Source organism: Antechinus flavipes, chromosome 4 (assembly GCF_016432865.1).
Source record: "Antechinus flavipes isolate AdamAnt ecotype Samford, QLD, Australia chromosome 4, AdamAnt_v2, whole genome shotgun sequence".
NCBI lineage: Eukaryota > Metazoa > Chordata > Mammalia > Dasyuromorphia > Dasyuridae > Antechinus > Antechinus flavipes.
Genome location: NC_067401.1, coordinates 350961666 through 350984414, shown reverse-complemented (window position 1 = coordinate 350984414; position 22749 = coordinate 350961666). Strand labels below are relative to the sequence as shown.

General features: G+C 34.6%; 1 protein-coding gene across 11 annotated transcripts in view; it reads right to left on the bottom strand.

Moving 5' to 3' along the window:
- MAP3K4 (mitogen-activated protein kinase kinase kinase 4) overlaps positions 1-22749 on the bottom strand; it is a 126237-nt gene that overhangs the window by 51424 nt on the left and 52064 nt on the right. For 10 of the 11 annotated variants that reach the window (XM_051998058.1, XM_051998062.1, XM_051998065.1 and 7 more), the window contains exons 3-4: positions 5046-6409; positions 433-675 (exon numbers count right to left, since the gene is read on the bottom strand). In XM_051998058.1, coding sequence (XP_051854018.1) covers positions 433-675; positions 5046-6409 — 1607 coding nt within the window. Of the gene's footprint in view, positions 1-432; positions 676-5045; positions 6410-7429; positions 7453-22749 lie in introns of all 11 variants that reach the window. The other variant, XM_051998069.1, reaches the window with a different exon arrangement.

Here is a 22749-nt window from a genome sequence, read left to right as displayed (position 1 = left end):
AACAATACCTTCTTGATCTGCTATTCATAGGACTAGCATTACAACCTAGTGATAAGCAGATAAAAAAGGGAGTACCAAAATATAGCAAATCCAAACACTGAGTAGAGAGTAATGAAAACCTACATTTTTATTTCTTTTCCAATTTTCTTCACCACTGTTTCATTCACTCTACAAATGGAAATTCTCCAGACCCTAAGAAAAGTGCTTTTTACTAAATAGTAACACAACCAACAAATTTTTCACAAACCTATCAAATTTTATTAAGACCATCTCTTATTATACTGAAATATGATTGTATGATGAATAACCATTTATTTTTATCAATTAACAGTTCTAAAACACAGAACTATAGACTTGTCTTCACAAAAAATTAATAACCAAACAAAATAACATATCAATTACTTTAAAAAATTGATAGTTTTAAATGCAAACCTGCTTAATACTCAAGAGAGATGGTTCCCCAGCAGGTCTCTGTTCCAATCTTAATTTGAGACACTCATGGATAACATTAAGAAGCACTCGACAAAGGACCAAAAATGCAGGCTCAAATGATGGCAAATCCATAGATTTCAGCTCTTCCCATGACACTGTGCTGCACTTTTGTTCTGATGAAGGTGTTGTATTTGACAACTGTATATAATCTGAACACAACATAGGATCTGGGAACTCAGAAAACTGTAACAAAAGTAAAATTAAACAAGATTAAGATTGTCCACAAGAAATTGCCAAAACTGTGGTTAGGACAAGAATGGAATATATTACTCCTTGGAATATAGTGATAAATTTATACTGCCACTCTGATTTCACAGGGGAAATACTTGATATGAAAGAGTAGTTTGGGGATTGTTGTTGTGTTTTTTCCTAAAAAGATTAAAAGAGGAAAGGAAATTAAGGATCTATGAAACTTTAAAATGAAATAAGACTAATCATTTTTTTCCTTCAAAATAAATACAGAATAAGTAAAAAATCACAACTTCTGTCTATCAGATGCTGAGATATAGAGATCTGGTGATTAGAAGCCCAATTATTTAAGTTTTGTCCCTAGTAGTACAAAGATCTAAATCACAGGTTGCAAAGGGAGAATAGTTTAGAAATAACTTTTTCATTTTTCTGTGACACTTTTGGAAGTAAGTAGCTGTTGTGATGATGGGATGAATTATATTTTAGGTATGAGATTAAAAACTAGTTCCAAATAAAGTACCTGGGGGGCAAGGAGAGTCAGAAATTCAATAACTGAATTCAACAAATTGTCTACTAAGTACAGACAGCTCTGATATAAATTAGAGATAACAAGTTAAAAAACAAAGCCAAGACTCTGTCTCCCTTCCCAGTGCTTACATTCGAACAATGACAAATGATATTTTTGTAGCACTTTTAAAGACTAAAAAGCAATTTATATTCATGATCTCATTTAAACTTCACACCAACCTTGTGGAAAGTAGGTGTTCTGAAGATCATCCCCATTTTACAGATGAAGAAACATCAAATCATTTTCAGTATAAGGAGAAGGATTTAAACTCTGGTCCTAACGTAAATTCTCTTAATTAAAAACATGCTAACTCTACAATATAATGGTTTTGAATGCTTTTTTGAAAAACAAGCAACTGAAAATATTAATGATAACAATGCTAATCATAAAATTATAGTATGTATAAATCTACTATGATTTCTTCACAACATAAGAAAGATGCCCTTAAAGTTGTATATTATATGTACCATAAAATACATTTTTTTTGTGACATTAATTTTATTAAATATTTGGGATATTATATCTATAGATACTTGGCTTTTGCCAAAACATATTTTGAATCCATCCAATGACTGTCTATTTAAAAAAATTACTTACCAAAGAAATCTTAAAATTCCCCAAATTCCCCAATGCACTTAAAGTGGCTGAGTTAAAGTAACATTTCTTCATGCTTTCTATGTTGCAATAAGAGCTAGCATTTATATTGTGCTTTATAGTTTACAAGACCTGATGAATACACTGGCTCATTTGACCACAATAATAATCATGTGAATTAGAAAATGAATCTAATAGACTTCCCTTTTTATTCCTTTACAGATATAAACTGTTAATGAGGAAGAGGACAGAAGCTCACATTCATAAAAGGCTACACAGTTCACAAAGTTATTTGCTCACAATAAATCAGCACCATAGGTAATGACTTAAATTCATGGTACCATTGATATAGACTTGAAAGGGTCCTCCTTAGAGGTCGTGGGAAAACAGGGACACTGATACATTGTTGGTGGAATTGTGAATATATGCAACCATTCTAGAGAGCAATCTGGAACTATGCTCAAAAAGTTATCAAACTGTGCATACCCTTTGATCCAGCAGTGTTACTACTGGGCTTTTATCCCAAGGAGATCTTAAAGAAGGGAAAGGGACCTGTATGTGCCAAAATGTTTGTGGCAGGTCTCTTTGTAGTGGCCAGAAACTAGAAACTGAGTAGATGTCCAACAATTGGAGAATGGCTGAATAAATTGTGGTATATGAATATTATGGAATATTATTGTTCGGTAAGAAATTACCAGCAGGATGATTTCAGAAAAGCCTGGAGAGACTTATATGAACTGATGCTGAGTGAAACAAGCAGGGCCATTATATACTTCAACAACAATACTGTATGATGATCAATTCTGATGGACCTGGCCCTCCTCAGCAATGAGATGAACCAAATCAGTTCCAATGGAGCAGTAATGAACTGAATCAGCTACACCCAGCGAAAAAACTCTGGGAGATGACTAAGAACCATTATACTGAATTCCCAATCCCTATATTTTTGCTTGCCCGCATTTTGGATTTCCTTCACAAGCTAATTGTACAATATTTCAGAGTTTGATTCTTTTTGTACAGCAAAACAACGGTTTGGTCATGTATACTTATTGTGTATCTAATTTATACTTTAATATATTTAACATCTACTGGTCATCCTGCCATCCAAGGGAGGGGGTGGGGGGAAGGAGGGGAAAAATTAGAACAAAAGGTTTGGCAATTGTCAATGCTGTAAAATTACCCATATAACTTGTAAACAAAAAGCTATTAAAATAAACAAATTAATTAATTAAAAAGGAAGAAAGAAAGAAAGGAACCTCTAAGTTCATCTTGTCCAAATCCTTCATCTCACATAAAGTTGTCCAAGGCAACAAAGACAGTAAAAGTGGTCAAAAAGGAATTTGAATCCAAGTTTTCTGATTCCAAATCCAGTCCTCTTTCAACTGTCCCCATTTCTTCTTATCCTAGATCTATTAGTAAAGGTGAAATCAGGATTTGGAAGCAGGTTTGGGGGGAGGAGGGAAAAGTTTGGACACAGTTATACCACCAGCAGTCCCACATCAAGGATAGTCATGAATTATAGTTTAGGCCAATAGTCAGAAAGACCTGCTTCAAAAATCACCTCTTCCACTTAATAGCCAAGTTGTCTTGGATAAGTCACTTCTTTTCTGAGCCTCAGTTTCATCTATAAAATGGAGTTACTAAAACCTGCAATAACTAATTGTCATGAGGGTCAACTGAAGATCATGAATGTAAGATGTTTTATAAACTTTGAATGTTATAATTAAAGAACAGAGTATTATACTATATTTCCTAAACTTTTATCTAATTTAATTAAGCTTCAATTAAAAATTAATGTCATTCCTTCTTTGTGCATACATGGCACAAGAAAGATCTCAGTGACTCACATACTAGATCAATTGTATATAATCCCTCACTTCAATTAAAAAAAAGATAAACCCACATATGCTCCTTTACTATGGCCTTAGGCACATAAATACATTTTAAAAACTGTACTATGTACATAATATAAACTTATTGAAAATCAAGTTATCTGTTATGCAGATTCATCTTAGAAGTTCATTACCAAATTGATTTATATTACAAAAACAAACAACTCTCCCCACTCTACTAATATAATAATGCAGGTGAAAGAGCCTCAGAGCTCTATGTCCCTAAAATACCTACAAATATTAGGACAAACTTTTTAAAGATTTCCAGGAGTAGTGATTTCACATCTCCTCAGTTCATTCAATTCTATCACCCTAAGCTTAAAGAAGTTCTTAGATGCTAAATACTTAGGTTTATATCATCTTTTAATTTTTCACATGAAAATAGTAATAAAATATAGGTGACAAGTTTATATCAATAAATCTGGTATTTCATACTTCAGAATGGGGATATGAATTAAAAAATGTGGGTTCCTATCCGGATCACACCTTCTCTGTGTGCATAAATAGTTTCATCATCATCACCACTACCACCACTTTGAGCACATTATGTCTGTGTATATGTAGTATACACAATTATACATGTTGGCCCTTGCTCCTCTTCAAAGATAAGGTTATTTAACTTTCCCCACAGGCCCTCCTTTACAATCCCAATTCTTTTTAGTCTTAGGTAGACAACACAAGAAGTTTTATTTCCAATGTCTTATATGCCATCCTTGTTTAATTCAACAGCATGTCAACCAACAATCAAGGGAAAGACTGGAGACTGAGTCACAGCACCTGACTTTCACCTCTTGATCTCTCTCTCTTCCTCATGTGTCACTCTGGACAAATCACTAAATCGTTTTTGGTCTCCATTTCCTCTAAGGTCCCTTCTACTTTAAATCTATGAGCTCTGCCTCTTTTAGCAGAAGTGATGTCATGTTATCTCAAAATAAGTTTTCTGTCAACTCTGAGACCTCCACTCATTTTCATCTCTTTTCATGTTATTTTTATTTTGTCTCTCCTTCAGGTTACATTTGAATTCTTGATTTCTACCCCCTTAAGTACACCTTGTACTTTGCTTAATGTCCTTATAGATCAATTATTTCATCTGATTTTTACCAAACAAAAATAAGGTATTTAAATTTCATTTAAATTATCCACTTAAAAAAAAAAAAACCTTTTAAACTGAAAAGACAACTAGTGATTATAGAAACAATATGAGAAGATATTACTATGAAGAGATAAATACTAAATTAACATACAATTGAATTGAAACGTGAAAATTAAGAAAACTATCACCTCTTTTTTAGTGTCCACCAGAAACCTACCTCCAATGGATGATCACTCTTAACCAGTGCTATACGGGCCCTTTGTAAAGAACCATCCATTAGCTTGTGAAGTCTTACAATTAATTTTCTCAAACCCATCTGTTTGAGAGCTTTGTCTACAAATGGTCTATATATAGAAGTCAGACAGTATCTACTATAGCCTGTTTCAGCACTGTACTCGGATGCTCCCCAGCCAATAGATTCATCTTCAGACTCCAGTCTGTCAAACTTCCTTGAAAAATGGTCCTGGGGCTGGAGGTCCAAACTGCTCTCTATGGCCCGCCTGAAGTCTTTGACACCCTGATCTAGAACGTGTTCTTCTTCACTTTCATCGGTGGTAGTTTCCAGTTCCTTCACTTCCCCTTCTGTGTCACTCCCCTCCTCCTCGGGCTCATTTCCTTTGGAAGGTCGGGGAGACGGTATTTCAAACACTGGCCAGCCAATGTCAGATAAATTTTTGATGCCCAAAACAGTTCCCATAATCCTTAGTTTCTGATTTAAGTCTTTTGTAATGTTTAGCCACAGACAGAGTGCCTGCACCCTGTCTTGGAAATCTTTTGCAGCATATTTTTCATAGTCCTTTTGAAGAGCCTGCAAAGAGGGATAAAGTGCTTCTATGTATTCAAGCTGCTCCATTATCCGCTTTACCTGTTCAAAGGAGACCCGCTGGCGTTGGAGATGTTCGTGATAGTTTGAATAACCCACAGCATTGGCTCCTGGGGGTGCTCTGCTCTGTCCTTCCACTGAAGTACCATTAAAACTAGCTCCATTTCTCACACAGGCAAAACTCCCATAATCTACTTTGAATGTGAGGATTTCATTGATAATATCGGGGATGGCTTGACGGGCAGTATATAAAAAAAGGTCCTGGTCATTAATGGTCCGTCCGGCATGCCAGGCTTGTAATTCCAGCCAAATGAGTTCATTGGATCGGTTAAACCAGAAAGCAGAAGTGTTTTCCTGCCCTCTCTGCTCCCTGTCTTTTTTCTTTGAGACTGAGGTAAGCTTTAGCAGAAGTCGTAAAGTTTCAAAGAATTTTAAGCGTTCCAAAGGACAATCAGTCCTGGAAGTCTGGCGTGCAGTTCTGGCTATAGGTATAGGCATAGAAACCGGAAGCTTAGCATTGCTACAGCCAAGGCTGAGGTAAGGCTTATTGAGATCAACATCCGGAATTGGCTTTTTTGGCAAAGACCCCCCCACTGCGTCTAACATGAACGAACACTGTACATTTTTTTTGTGATCCCGTTCTGTTGTTCTAAGAGTGGCTCGGATCTTTTTTTCTTGCTTATAACTGTGTTCTTCCACATTCTCTACTGTTTTGCAAATGTCTTTGTGAGGAAGCTGATTTGGTGCATTCATTTTTTCTATTAAAAAAAAAAACAGAGAACAAAACAGCATTAATTCTAAATGACAGTATAACTAAGGTAGCTAGGTGATCTGGGACTTAGATTAGTAAGCTTTAAATCCAAATCTTGCCTTAGATATTTAATAGTACAGAGCCCAGGGCAAGTAAGTTAAGTTCTCTTTATCTCAGTTTCCTCTCTGTAAAATGGGGATATTTGCACCTTCCACAGAGAATGGTTATAAGGATCAAGAAATTAAATATGCAAAAAGTCTTGCAAACATTAGAGTGCTATGTATAAGTTAGCTATGATTACATAAATTATATTATTATACTATATCCTAGACAGTAAACATGACATAACTGATCAATATTTCTAAATCAATAAATATTTTAAAATAATCCCGACAGTTTCCTGTCCTTTTATAGCGTATTACCTCAAACTTCTAGATTCTGAAAATTAATTGGAAACTAATGAGTTATTAACATTTTCTAAGTTATTAACTTTTATGAGAATTTGATTACTCTTTTATAAAACATAATACATTTTATGCTTTCTTTCCATATTAACTAATGGGGACTTCAAGCTAATTTCCTTTTCCTATATCCCAAATTATAGATGTCATATCTAAAAGTTAGAAAACACAGGCATGCAAACCAAAAGACACAGATTGACCAACACTTCACTAATTTCTGTAAAACTTAAAAGACGATGACAAGAAAGATATATTTAACTTATTTTGATCTGTTAATTACTTTTTAAAGCATAGACACATGGACAAGTGCTATTAACTTGCCTGAATATAATAATATAGCATTCATAAGCAGCATCTCTCTGGCATCCTCCTTTTTTTTTTTTTTTAAATATCATGGGTATTTAAAGACACAGTTAAATTCTGAAAGGATGCAAGACCTTGAACTGATATAATGCTGCTTACCTTGCTGCCCCTGCTGAGTGATCTGTTCACAATGAAATAAGAGCTCTGGCAGAAATAATTGGAAGAAGAATAAAAAGCTTAGAAGAGAAAGTGGTAAACCTTACCTAAGTAATGGACTCCCTGAAAACTAGAATAGACGAAACAGAAATCAATTATTCCATGAGACAACAGGAAATATTAGAACAAAAGATTGAAAAAAAATAAAATTTAAGATATTTGAGATTAAAACAAAACAAATGACCTGGAAAACAGGTCAAAGAGAAATAATTTAAGAATTGGATTTCTTGAAAAACTATGACTTAAAAAAAAGCCTGAACATTAAATTTCAAGAAATCTCAAATTAAAACTGCCCAGATCTACTGAAACCAAAGACCAAATTGAAGATAAAAAGAATCTACTTATCACCTCCTGGAAGAAACCACAAAAGAAGAAAAGTCCAAGGTATGTTGTAGCCAAAATTGAGAACTCCCACAACAAAGGAAAAAACCCAACAACACTGCAAGCATCCAGAATGCAGTTTGAATATCAAGGGACTGCTGTCAGAATCATCTGATAGCTTCTATATGAAAGGAGATTCTGGAATACAATATTCCAAAAGCTAAATAAAAGACACTGACTTACAACTAAGAATAATTTACTGGCAAAGCTGAACATCTTTTTGTTTATATTTGTATTTATTCTGTGTGTATATACATACGTGTGTGTGTGTGTACACATATGAATTTATCGTCTTTCCCAATGGAATGCAATTTCCTTACCAACAGAGATGGTTTCATTTTTTTGCCCTCACGTGCCCTGTACTTAAAACAATGCTTGGAACAAAGGAGGTACTTTATAAAGACTTGTTGATTTTAAAAATCCAATTAAAAACCCCCTAACATACCATTAAAAAAAAAAAAATCTTGGAAATCAAAAGATAGATAAAATTGAAAATAAAATGAATATTTAGCAGATAAGATAAACAAAGCAGAACTGACTTTTAAAAAAAAAAGTATTTCTGATGAAAAGATCATATCTGAATAGGACTTCTGAATTACAAACAAGAGTCAAGAGAAATCTAGAAAGGTAAATTTATCTGAGAAAACAAAGAATGCAGTGTTAATATTTAAATATAGGGAGAATAAACAAGTATCCCTTCAGAATCATAATGTCTTTGGGAGGGTGGGAGGGAGAAGTAAGAGCTGTAGTCATTGTTGACCATCCTCTTCTCCTCTATACTTTCCTCTCTCTGGCTTTTAGTACACTACTTTAACCAGATTCTCTTCCTACTTACCCGGCCACTTCCCTCTGTGTCTCTTTTACTGACTCTTCCTTTGGATCAGGCCAGAGGCCCTCTTCTCTACTCTCTCTATGCAGTTAATTTCTTCTTTCCAAAATGCTCTCTTCTTTTCTCTGACAGTGCCATGGCTCCCTCAATGTCTCTTGGTGTTTGTGTCTAACTCAAGTCTCCCCATTCAACTCCAATCTCCACTTAGCCACCACAGCAATTTTCCTAAAATGCGAATCCAACCATGTCACCATCAGCAGCCCCAATCAGTAACTCCCCATCACCTCCAAGATCAAATACAAAATCCTGTCTGGCATCAAAGCTCCTTTTAACTTCACCTTTCTGCCATTTCCAATCTTCCTTCTTCTTTCAGCATCCCCTACCTCTCACACACCCTGATACTCTGATGCAATGAAACTGGCCTTGTGATTCTATGAACAAGACATTCCGCTCTAGGCTCTTGGCATTTTCATCAGCTGTCCCCCATGCCTTCATCTTCACCTACCACTTTCCCTAGCTTTCTTCAAGTCCCTAATGAAAATCTCACTTTTCCCAATCCCTCTTAATCTCAGTGTCTTCTTGCAACTGATTATTTTTTATGTATCCTGTATATTGCTTGTCTGTACATATATGTTATTTCCTCCATTATATGCATCTTGAGAGCAGACAATGATTATCTTTTGTCTTTCTTTGTATCCCTAGCACTCAGTACAGAGATTGGTAGGGGCTTAATAACAGAAATATAGAAATAATAGAAAATAGAAAAATAGAAGTCCTAGGAGTAGACAGTTATAGTGAGAATCTGAAGAAAGAAAAGGGAGCTAAAATAAATACTCTGATAAGAAAGGAAGAAGGGGATGGAACTATTTCATAAGAACAATATACATAAAGAGAGAGATAGAGGAAGCGAATATTTTTTATGAGAAACAGACAAAAAAAAAAAGGTTACACACACACACACAGTTTAGTATAAAACTACATAAAATTCAGTAGGGAAATAAGCAGGAATGATGGTAGAAGAGAGGATAAAAATCCCAAGGAAAACAGACTTCTAGATAGTGAAGGAAAGAATAAAAAGGGGGTAATAGAGGGAAAACAAATCTAAATTTAAGGGAGGGGTATCCATCTATTAGGATATGGATGAACATTCTATTATTATGCTCTCAAATTATCAAAAAGATGATTTCAAAGAATTCTGAATAAAATGAATTGATGGAGAGTGAAATGAACAGAAGTGGAACAATTCTTAAAGGCCAAAAAACAACTTTAAAAAACTGATGAAGCGTGTTACCTACCTTATGACAGAGCACTCAAAGTATAGGAAAATAAATGACATTTTTGAACATCACCATACGTGACTATACTTATATGTTTTACAAGACTTTTCAAACTATTTTCTGCCATCTTCTAGTTTTTAATTGGGAAGAGGCACATTTTAGAAGTAACAGATGCAATGATATACTTTTCAAAAAATGCAGTGGGAAATAAGAGGTCCACATTTTCATATCAAGAACTCTTACTGTGGAAATGTTGGGGATTTGGGGATTAAGCTTTTTTTTTTAATTTAAAAAAAAAAAAACATTGGGGAAGGGGGAATAAAATGGATTAGAAGAAAGGCTTGAATCAGGAAGACCAATTAAAAGGCTGTTGAAATAGAAAAGTGGGAGAGCCTAAAGTATAGTAGTAATTGTGGGAGTACAAAGAAGGGATCAGATGGAAGAGATGTGATCAATGATTCAATATGCAGAGTGAGGAAGAATGAGGAATTAAGGAAAATAATAAGTTCATAAATCAGATTAACTGGAAAAATGATGAAAGAAAGAACAAAGTAAAAAGAAAATTAATTTATCACAAAATAAGTAAATTTTTATTTTCCAAATACAATTAGAAAGGTTAACATTGTTTATCTTTTGCTTTTAGATATTTCTTTTTTAGGTATTTTATTTATTTAGGTGTGTAGGAAAAATACATTTCCTCTTTTTAATCTTTGGAGTTTTTAAGAGTTATTATATTCTTTAGATAATCTATAAATTTACAGTAATTTTAATTTAGTTTAATAAAGATATGGTTTTTTTTTTTTAATTTCTTATCTCTCCAGATTTAATTCCTGAACTGGGGCTTTATGCCAGGGGTCAGGTTCCATCTTGTGCTATATTTTTATGTTGACTGATTGGCTTTACTCAGTTCCTGAACTTCTTGAGTTAAACTCAACTTCCTGAGCTTGGATCTCTGAGGTGCAGAACACTAGAGCACTTTAAGGTCCTTCATGCTATCTCAGAATTGATTGCTAAGGACTTTGAAGCCCCTAAACAGTAACAAAATATTTTGGGAAGAAAGCCATCAAGGGTTAGAAGAAAGGGAATGGGAATGAGATTCAGAAGGGCTTCATATAAAAGATAGAGTTTAAGTTGCATCTTATGAGAAGACATGAGTTTTTATAAGTTAGAAGATAAAAAGGGAGTACATTACAGGTAAGTGTTTGAATAGAAAGAAAGGGATCATATAAAAGAGATGTGATTTGATAGACAACATGAGGAAGAGTGAGGAGCCAATACAAAGAGACAGAGATGGGGGATAGTGTTTTGTGCACTCTTTTCCTGAGAGGCTAATTTGGCAAAAAGTACAGGACTATCGAAAGAGATTTTAACAACTAAACAGAAGAATTTATATTCATTACTAGAAGCAATAGGAAGTCACTAGAGTTGACTTGACAGCAGACATCTGATCAGATCAAACCTCAATGAAAATCTGGCAGCAATATATAGAATTGATGGGCTAATACAGTAAACTCTAGATAGGGAGACCAATTTGTAAACCAATAATCTAGGCAAGAACTGCTAAGGGCCTAAATTGAGGAGGTGACTGTATTATTGTAAAAAGGAGAGAGAGAGAGAGAGAGAGAGAGAGAGAGAGAGATTGTATGCATAAAATATTGTTTAAAGGCAGAAATGAAGATTTAGCAACTGATTAGACCCTGTAGAGTAAGAGAATGAGGATTACAGGATAATTCCAAGTTTAAGAACCTAGAAGATTGAAAGGATAATGATTTCAACAAAAATAGGCAAACTTATGTAAAGGAAGGGTTTTTTAGGAGGAAAGATAATGAATAAAGTTTTAGTCATAGTATATTTAAGATTTCTCCAAATTTCCAATTTGAAATGTCAAGCATGCAATGATCTGGAAATTCAAGAGGGATGGATATGTATATATTCATATAATTATCTAGACATAAATAGATAATCTACATAGAAATAAGAGGTTTCTAAAAGAGAAAATGCAGAAGGAGGGGGGCAAGAATGACCAGGACAAAACCTTGGGGAATAGCCAGCTTGAGGAAATGACACAGATGAAAAACTAACGAAGAAGACCAAGAAAGAACAGGCAGACAAGACACTGTTTCATAACAGTGTTATGAAAACCCAAAAGAAAGGCAGTAGTACAGTAGACAGTATCGGTCTGAGAGTCAGAAAGATCTGAGTTCAAATCCAGCCTCAGACATTTAATACTTACTAGCTGTGGGAAGGAAGGGAGGAAGAGAGGGGAGGAGAAAGGGAGGGAAGAAAGAAGGAAGGAAGGAGGGAAAGAAGGAAGGAGGGAAGGAAGGGAGGGGGGGAAGAAGGAAGAGAAAGAGGAAGGAAGGGAGGGAGGAAAGGAGGAAGGAAGGGAGGAAGGAAGAAAGAGAGGAAGGAGAAAGAGAGGAAGGGAGGAAGAAAGGAAGGAAGAGAGGAAGGAAAGGAGGGAGGAAGAGAGTGAGGAAGGGAAGGAGAAAGGAAGAGAGGAAGGAAGGGAGGGAGGAAGGAAGGAGGAAGGAAGGGAGGAAGGAAAGAAAGAAAATTTCTTGTTTTATATGCTAAATTTAACTGAGTCTGAGACAGGTTCATAGTCAAATGGCTAATGCTAGGAATCAATGTTTCAGTGACTATGGAATTCTTTATTTTTGTATCACTAGACCACCTCAGTCAAAACAAGTTGAAAGGCCTCAGATATAAAGCCATTTAAACTTCTCATTGCCTAAGGCAACTCTAAGATAATAAATTGCTGAGCATGGGCTGATCTGCTTTAGTAGAGGTTTCCTCAATGAGTTGACTAAATCAATGAAATACTAATATCAGGGAGAAAAAAAATCACCAGATGAATACTTTTGACAGTGAAGATTTAATAAATATTTAATGAATTGCTGATTTTTGCATTATATTGCATTATATAAAGTCAACATCAACAAGTATCAACTAAATGGTTCCTAGCATTATGCTTAGCTCTGGTGGACACAAAGAAAGGCAAAAATATTACTCTATCCTTAGAAATCACGGATTTTAATAAGAGAAAAACCTGTAAATAACTAGAGTCCATAAGACTGTAAGCTCCTTCAGAAGGTCAGGGACTGTCTTTTATATCTTTTTTTTTTTTTTTCCATCCTTGATGCTTAGTGTAGTGCCTGGCCCACAGCACAGCAGACATGTAACAAAAATTTTTGTTGATTAATTGATTGGAAATAAATATATGGAAGATAATCATAAGCAGAATGGGGGACACAGTGGTATTTGACTTAAAACTTGAAGGTGCCTGCAAGGCAAAACATTCCAAGCTTAGAGGACAAAAAGCATAGAGACTTCAAAAAAGTACAAAAGCAGAGAATAAATGGAAAGTTGAAAAGAAAGGAAAGTGAAGAAGGCAGCACAAAAAAAACAATGAGCTCCATTTTAGAAATTTGGGACTGAGAAGCCTAAGTGATATCCAATTCAAGATAACTAGAAAGCAAAATTATAGCACCCGAGAAACTAAGATAGGACATAGAGATTTGAGAATCATCAGCATAGAGATGATAACTGAATTCAACAGAACTAATGAGATCTTAAATAATATAATACAATTAAAAGATAAGACCCAGGACAGACATTAGGGGAACACCCAGCGTAAATGAGTGTGACATATGAAAAACCAGATAATATAAATATAAATAAGAAGCCAGAAGACTGAAAAAGTGGGGATGATAGAGGTTACTTACAAAAGAATATTACAGTGAAGTAGCTTAAAATCACTTGGGAGAAACTGGCCTATGTCAAAAAAAAAAAAAAAAAAAAAAAGCCATCTTCTTGAGAAGAAGGAAATACCAAAGAAATGTTTGGTGTCAGAAAGGAAGAAGTTTATTATAAATGACTCCAACTTTTTTGGTGCAGTATTAGTAAACCAACAAACATTTATTTAGTACCCTTTATGTGTCAGATACTATGTTAGGCTTTGGTGACACAAATAGAGGCAAAAGACAGTTCATTAAAGCAGGAAAACCCTAGAATTAAGATAAGCCAGCAAAGGCTTCTTGTAAAAAGATGGGATTTTAGCTGGGAGTTGAAGTCAGGAGGGAAAGCATTCCAGACATGGGTGACATATAAAGAAAATTCCTGGTTATCTAAGTGGCATTGTTTTGTTAGTTAACAGCCACAAAGCCAGTATCACTGGATGAAAGAGCACATGTTGGAGAGTAATGTGGAAGAAGATTGAAAGGGTAGAAAAAGACTACGTTATGAAGGGCTATGAATGGATTTGCTCCTTGGAGACAATAGGGAGACCCTGGAGTTTAATAAGTAGGGGGTGACATGACTGAACTTGTGTTTTAGGAAAATCTCTTTTGGTGGTTGAATGGAGAATGCATTGGGATAAGGACAGATTGAGACAGGGAAACCTATCATCAGGTTATTGCAATAGTCCAAGTGTGAGGTGATGATGGGCTGCAGCAGGGTAGGGACAGTGTCAGAAGAAAGAGTCAAGAAACCCTGCAAAGGTGAAACAGACCAGTGTTGTCAAGAGGCTGAATAGAGGGGGTAAGAGAGAGAGAAGTGAGACTCCTAAGTTTTGAGACAAAGGAGAATAATGGAAAGGGGAAGAGTGTTTGGAGGGAAGATCACACACATTTCCTAGCTACCAAAATATACTTTGGACATGTACTGAACTTAATTGCCTTAATACACATTCTATTAAAATGAGGTGACATATACTATAGTAGCATGGCTTTAAACTGTTAACCCAAAAGTGGGTAGTAAGCTACCTAAAATTTTACAAAAATAATACTGAGAATTCATTCAAGAATTTAAAAAAAAAAAAAAAACAATTAAAATTGTCTTGTGTGAGCCAAACAGTTCTCAAATTTGGGTAACACTTTAGTTCTGATCCTAGTAGCTGGAATCTTCAGAAATACCTTGCCACAAAAAGTACTTAATTTAATACAATAATTTAGTTCTTTCCATTCTATGATTTCTACCAAAATATTAAACCACTCTACTAAAGCAACAAGAAATTATTCTGTTTTTCCAACAGAATATTATTATTACTAGGATATTACTAGGACCAGTCTATTATTGGATCTGACCTACAATTTGAGAACTATAAAGATCAGGTATTCTTTGACTTATCCAAAGTAACATGACTTGTAATTATTAGTCTATGTTCCAAATCTTTAAATCAAATAATGCCAAGTTACTTTCTACTATTTTAAAATCCGTGAATATCAATCCATTCATATCTAAGTTTGGAATATTCATAGAAGATACAATAGATTGTTTTTTAAAATGTTTCCTTTCAATAAATCTAGCTTTGGAGTCTCTGAAAGACTGCTTTTTCTCACAAAAATTTATCTTGAAGAAACCATGGCAGCCATTATTTAGTATTAATTTTCAATTATTCAATTAGTTTTCAGTTTATAATTTTTTCCTTTCAAAAAAATTTCATTTCAAAGACACTTCATAGTTATAATCTATATTATAAAATGTAATTGCTCCATACACCACAAAGAACCTAGAATATTTTTAAAAGAATTACTCAATTTGAAGATATAAAACAAATTCAATTTAACGAAACATGTTTATCAGTTGACCAGTAGGAACCTTATAGGCAGTAGTTTTAATTGTTACATTTCTTTAGTTTCAATTAATAAAAAGTTTCTAATCTCTCTAATCATATATTTTAACTGACTTGTCTGAATCAGAAAGATGGCATTATATGTAAATTCAATTCTATCATCTAGAATCTCTTAATTAAAAAAAATTCACAAGGGTTTAAAATGGAAGAATACTTATGGAACAAAAGCAGAATTTAAGGCAAGACAGCTTAGAACAATTTTATTGTAAATACTTTTTCTAATGCATGCTAAGAATTTCTGATAATTGAAATTAAATTCCCCTAAAAAATGTTATGTATGAGTATTATCAAGTCATCTTTAAATATAAAGTTGCATTACTCTAAATTCTCCTTTGTTCAAGTCAATAAAATATTAAGTTCTCTATAGTCAGACTAAAAACAAGTTGAAAAGCCACAAGCAACAGATCATACAATTAAAAGTGCAAAAGGACATCGTATGTCTATCCCTGAATCCAACCTACAATTTGAGAAATAAAGAAATATACAAATAAGATTTATCCAAAGTCATATGGCTAGTAAATATTAAGAGCCAGGATTAGAATGTAGATCTTCTGATTCATAGCCAACTGATCTTTCCAGAATGCCTAGCTTTTTTAAGTTTGACTACTTTAAAAGGAAGTAGAATTCCTAACAATTTTGTGACATAAGATTCTTGCTAGAAGTGATGCAAATTTAAATTCATATATATGGTATGTTAATTGAACTGATGAGTACTGTTATACTCAGTGTACACTAAGTGAGGATTCAAGGAACCTTGTGTTCTGAACATCAACAAAACTAGTCTCAGTCAAGTCATGATCAAACCCAGTTTAAAAAGTATAAACATACTTGAACATACCAAGAGAAAAAAAAAAAATACAAGACAGTTTTGGGAAGTTGGAATGACCTAGTTGCCTCCTAGTAAGAACACAAAAACACTGCTTTGAAAAATATAAAGCATTATTGAAACAATCATAACTATATATCATATCTATATCATATCATCATAACTATATAATTCATGTCTATCATAACTATAGTTCATCCCCCCCCCCCAAATAGAAATAAAAAACTAGCTCTTGATTTACATGGAATAGATTCAATCTTGAAGCATAGGTCATTTTCTTTGGCTTTTGTCACTACCCAATATTTTTTTCTCTGGGGACATCAGAATAAGGTTTAATGTCTTAGTTTTCTCCCCCAATAGTAGTTCTGTTTCTACTACTCTCTGATTCCAGTTTCATTTGTTCTAAGAACTAATTTAGTCAGTTGTAAATCTACGATAATTGAGATGGAAGAGACCTTATAGGTCAAATCAACCAACACTCAAAACTTAGAGGGGAAAATTATAAATGAACAGAGGACCACTGAAGTTAAATAGGTAAAGGTCAAATAGTAATAGTTAATATTTATGGTATTTTAAAACTTATAGATTACACATGTGTTGATGCACATATTTTTATTTTATGCATATGTATAGATGATATGGATGGATAATTGAACCTCAAATATAGGATTTTTTTGATTTCACATTGATATTACTATCACCATTTTACACATAAAAAACCTGAACCCAGGTCTTTAGTACTCTATCCATATAAAGTAAGTAAAAGCACCCACAAAGTCAACACTGAAAATGGCAGAAGAGTCATGAGGTTTCAATGTCTTGCTAGTGTGGGTGTATTGGAGCAGGAGGTAGTACAGAAATTGATATTTAGTGACAAGAAGACAGGACCTTCTATACTGTTAGTTTAAAATGTTTTATAAAACTTTGGGAGATGTTAAGATTGGGGGATATGGGTAGAAAAGGGAAATTAAGAATTTATAGGCAAAAGAAACTCCCAGTGAGGAACTTTTGCTTACCAACCCTGATCTGGCGAGCTCTACAGAGTTGCATGAAACACTAATGGGGTGTGACTTGCCTGGTTTAAAACATTTTCTATAAAAGGATTAGTTGATCATTAATATACACAAACTACATACATAAATATACATTATATATACACAAACACAACAGAAAACAAAAAAAGAGGGGGAAATAAGATAAAAAAGGGAGAGAGAAGGAGGCAAAGGGGGACAGAGAGGGGGCAAAAGAAGAGAGGGGAAAAAAGAAAGCGGGAAGGGGAGAGACAGGGAAAGGGGGGGAGGGAGAGGAGGAGGGAGGAGAAAGAGGAGAAAGGAGAGGAAGAAAGAAAAGGGAAGAGAAGAAGAGGGGAAGAGAGATGACTTCTTTAGCAAAGTTTCCATTGAGGAAATTTCTTCAATAAATTCAGAATAACTACTACCCTGCCAATTCTGGCTCTCCGACCACTCTGACCATGAATCACTGGGTTAACAATGATCTCAAGGGATCTCCTAGGGGAAACTATCAGAAAAATATCAGGATTTTCCTGGCCCTCTTCTCTTCTCCTTCATCTGGTACTTTCATCAAATCCCATGAATTGAATTATCATCTCTATGTTAATAATTTTCAAATCTGCCTAATCTATCCTAACTTTTCTGGTAACTTCTAATTAATTTCATATCTTCAACTGTCTTTCAGATATCTCAAAATGGACGTTCAGTAGAAATCTTTATTTTCAACACATCAAAAACCAAAACTTATTGTCTTTCCCCCTGCCCTCACTAGAACTTCTACCTCCCACAAACTCCTATTACTATAGGGCAAGCCCATCCTCCTACTCCTAAGGGCTTATAACCTTACGTGACATCCTCAACTCTTCACCATCCTTTCACCCTTTCCTCCCTTATGCAATCTGTTGACAAGGACAAAAGATTTCCCCTTTGCAACATCTTTCAAATACACCTCCTTATTCTCTATTACTGCAAGACTTTATCACCTCATGCCTTGTTACTACAATAACCAGTTGGTATTCCTACCTCAAGTTTCTTCCCACTCCAATTCATTCAGCCATCAAAGTAATTTTTCTAAAGCTCACATCTGACCATGTTGCATCCCTATACTCAATAGTCAATTGCTTCCTATTTCCAGGATCAAATATAAAATCCTGTTTGGCATTCAAAGCCTTTCATAATATAAATCCTTTCCACCTTTTTAGCTTTCCTACACCTTATTCCCTGCTATGTATTCTTCGCTCTAATGACCCTAATGTTTTCAATGTTCTCAAATAAAAGACAGGGCATCTCTGGGTTTAATGTGCTTTCTATTTATTTTCCAACCCTGAAATACTCTCTCTCCTCATTTTTGTCTACTAATTTTGCTGACTTCCTTCAAGGCCCAAATAAAAATCTATAGGAAGTCCTTCTAAAATCCTTTTAATCCCAATGTTGTCTTCTTCTTTTTTTAAAAATCATTTCCCTTTTGTTCTATATAGCATATTTATACACTTTGTTTAATTGTGTCCATTTAAGCTGTGAAATGGCCTTCTAATGTTTTAGTGGAGTGCCTGGCATATAAAGAGTTGGTTAATAAATATTTCTTGACTGATTTAGATTTTTTCATCTTTAAAAAAATTGTTTTAGAGTCAATGGTGAAAAATTATCCTTGCATATGTTTTGAAAATAAAAAAATTATATTTAAAAGTAGATGGAATGGAACTGTGTACCAACACACCATTATTCTAATAAATCTGGGGGGAGGGGAAGAGAGAAATGTTTTTAAAAACTTTTAAAAAAAATTTTGTTTTATTAATATTTACTAGATAGATTAACACTGAGTCTTCACTTAGCTTATATCACATATGGTACTCAAGCATGTAGTGCTAAGGTAAAAGTTGGAAATATATACCATTCCCTGAGATACTCACAATATTATAAAATCATCATACTTGGCAAGACATTTAAAAACCAAGTGTTTGTTTAAAACTACGTAAATGAGTTACCTATAAAAGCTTCTCTTATCTGTGCACTTTTAAAATTGGGAAACAGAATTAAGAGGATCTTAATTCATTTGTTAAAAATATAAAAATGTAATATTTTCCAGAGTTTTTCAAGGAAAATTGATTGACATATGGAAGAAAGAATTGTATTTAATTTCAACAAATCTTGGCATAATTGAAAAATCGGACTGAAAAGATTACCATCATAATTTGCTATATAGCAAATGATGACTTCCTCCTAGAAGTAAAATCTATCTGAATTATGATAGCCATAAAAAAATATCAAATTATCAACTGAAGAACTAGACCTTCAAAAACTGCTCTCAGTGTTAAAATTAAATTAACAAAAATAACAAAGCATATTAAACTACAACTTTTTGTTGTTTTTTTATAAAAATGGTACCTTATCCTTTTCAATTATTTTTGTTTTATAAAGTACATTAATAATATCAAGTGTATGCCATTTACAAATTAACACATCTGTATAAACAAATATATATGCATATCTGTGTGTCAATATAGTTATCACATATATGTATATATCATGCTCAAAAATTTTAAACTTGGGCATGTTTTAAACAAACTTCCTTTATAGTGGTGAAAATAAACCAAAGATCATCAGAAGATTGTTTGAGGAAGAAAAAATTATTGACACTATTAAAAATGTCTCTCCACCTCCAAAGTATATCACTAGAAGTTGGGATAATATACTTGACAGTTTTGAAGTAGTTGTTCTGATAGGCCAAACAATGAAGACATAATGTGAATGAATGAATGAAAAACCACTTATTAAACACTTGCTATATTCCATACAATAAGTTAAATACTAAGGATATGAAAATAAACAAGATAGTCCCTGATCATGGCCCTTAAGGCTACTCTGCTGGATGGGTAGAAGGAGTTTTAAGTGTGACATGGTGTTGATAAAAAAGCAAGGATGACTAGTCTATAGAGTTTTTAGTAAAAACTGTCTAGGGAAATTCAGCACCAAAAACAGTAGGGGCTTTTTAGCTCTAACAAAGCCTAAAGCATCTCCTAAAGCACCTACTGTATTTGGATCATTCAAAGAAAGTTATAGAGGGAAGAACAAAGAAGGAATGAAGTTCATGAGTTCTTGAGAATTTGTGTAGACTCATTTGACAATCAAAAGGGCAAATGAAAATCACTGGAGTTGCCCAAACGATATACTATGCAATTAATACCACAATGGAACCCAAAGGTATTTCTTTTCTAGTGACAGAGAGGGAAGGAAGCTGATATACTTCATCTTACCAAAAAAATAACAACTTTCTGTGACTCATCATAAAGGCAGATGGTATCCGGTGGATTACAAGAGGACACAAGGAACTGAACAAAATCATTACACTCATATCTACTGCCATTCCTAAACTTATCAATGTGGTAGACAAAGCAGTCCAGGTTTATGGTCAATGGTATGGGGTGATGGATGATCTTTTTATGAGGCTACTGGGTGGTACAATGGACAGAGCACTGGACCTAGTGTCAGAAGAACCGAGTTCCAGTATGTCCTTAGTTACTAGCTGTATGAACCAGCCAAAATCTCTTGCCCCATCTGCCTCATCTTCTTCATCTGTAAAAATGGGAATAATAATAATAGCACATTCCCCAGGGTTGCTATGTGGATAAAATGAGATTGATACATATAAAGTTTTCTGTAAATCTTAAAACACTACATAAAGGCTGTAACTGTTGTTTCTATTTCTACTTCCCTTTTGAGGGGCACTGATGTAGAGAATTACATTAAGGATGTAATGATGACCAGACTACATCAGGTCATGCTACTGCAGATCCTACATTAGATGAGGAACAAAATGGGGAAAATCAAATCTAAGAAAATGCAAGAATCAGTAAGTCAAGCTTTGGCCAAGTTTTGGGTAATATTGTGGGTAGAGAAAACCCAGAAAATTCCAGGCACAGTCCAGGATAAGGTATTGTTACTTTGCCTTTCTTATTATCTATAGAAGGAAACCCAGAGACTTATTTAACTATTTCAGACTTCAGAGACTCTGCATCCCGTTCAGAATTGACCCAGGATGGTCCATGTTTTACCAAGTCCAGCTCTTTAGTAGGACATAGAAAAGACTACAGCCCTGAAATATTTAATGTAGTTGTCCTTTAGTGTCTCTTCTTGGGGATTTATGATCTTGTAGGGAACATGTTTAGGAACTTTTTATACACAAAGACTAGGTTAAGTGGGCCTTTTGAAAGGTATGAGTTCCCCAAAGCAGCCAATCACAGTTGTACTTTTGAAAAGCAGATGCTCACCTGTTTACTAGAGCCTAATTGCCACTAAACAGATAACCCATATATCACCCTTTGTTCAGAGTTACCTGTGAGTTGGGTGATGCAAGGTAATGACTCTAAAAAGATTACTTAGGACCCAGGAGACTTATTAATAAATGAAGATGGTTCGTCATTCAAAATCATGCTTGCCTGGATCCCTCTGACATTATTAGTTCTTTCCACAGTCTATGCCTATACCAGAAGTAAAGGCCTCCACACTAGGCCTGGTAAGAGAGAATATGCAAAACATACTTCAATCATGTCTAAACCCATAAGAAGGGATAGATACTTCAGAGAACAGGAGCTCTGGCAAGTGCTTATGGTGGGGTGAACTCCAGGATGAATGGCTGGCATGTGAGAGAGTTTAGAGGGACAGGGTAAATTTCCATCAACACCAATTACGAGGCCTGTGATTGGCCAAGTGGTCTGAGGCCTGGAGTGTAAAGAACTAGACAATCTGATTCTCCTCTTTGAAATTAGGACCACTGACTTTGCCAATGCTTCCCACTGAATAAAGTTGTTTTAGGATCATGTCAGTATCCATCAGAAACACTATATGCTCTTCACTGAATTAAATACCAGAGCCATTAAAAGAACAGCTAATATGGCAGTAATTCTGAGTGGCTAGTGAAGGTAAAGGTAATTCCTTATTTAGCCCCTCTGAAAGAAGAGGGGTGGGGCAGGAGGAGGCAGAGAGAGAGAAATTTAATGTCATCTCCTTGATGAGAATCTTATAAAGGAAAGGTTTTGGAAGATAAGCCAGAGAACACTGAGTGGGCGGCAGTATCGGTATCAACTGAGATGCTGGGACAGGTTGCATACAACAGACTTATGACCTTTTAGCCACTTTGCTACAGATGCATGATGAACTGTTGACTATACTGAAGACGTCATCATATGTGCTGTGGCCCTGATATTTCTGGTGCTGTTCCAGCTCATTATCACTACCTTACATCAGAAAACCTATTGTATAGTACAAAGATTTGATATGGCCTAACAAATGAACCAGACTGTTTGGTCCTTTCAAAGCAGGACAGGAAAATAAATTAAACTTCTGGCTTCTGTTCTCTACTTTTCCTCTTTTTTCCTTTCTGATGACTTAGGAAGACTACTCAAAATATTC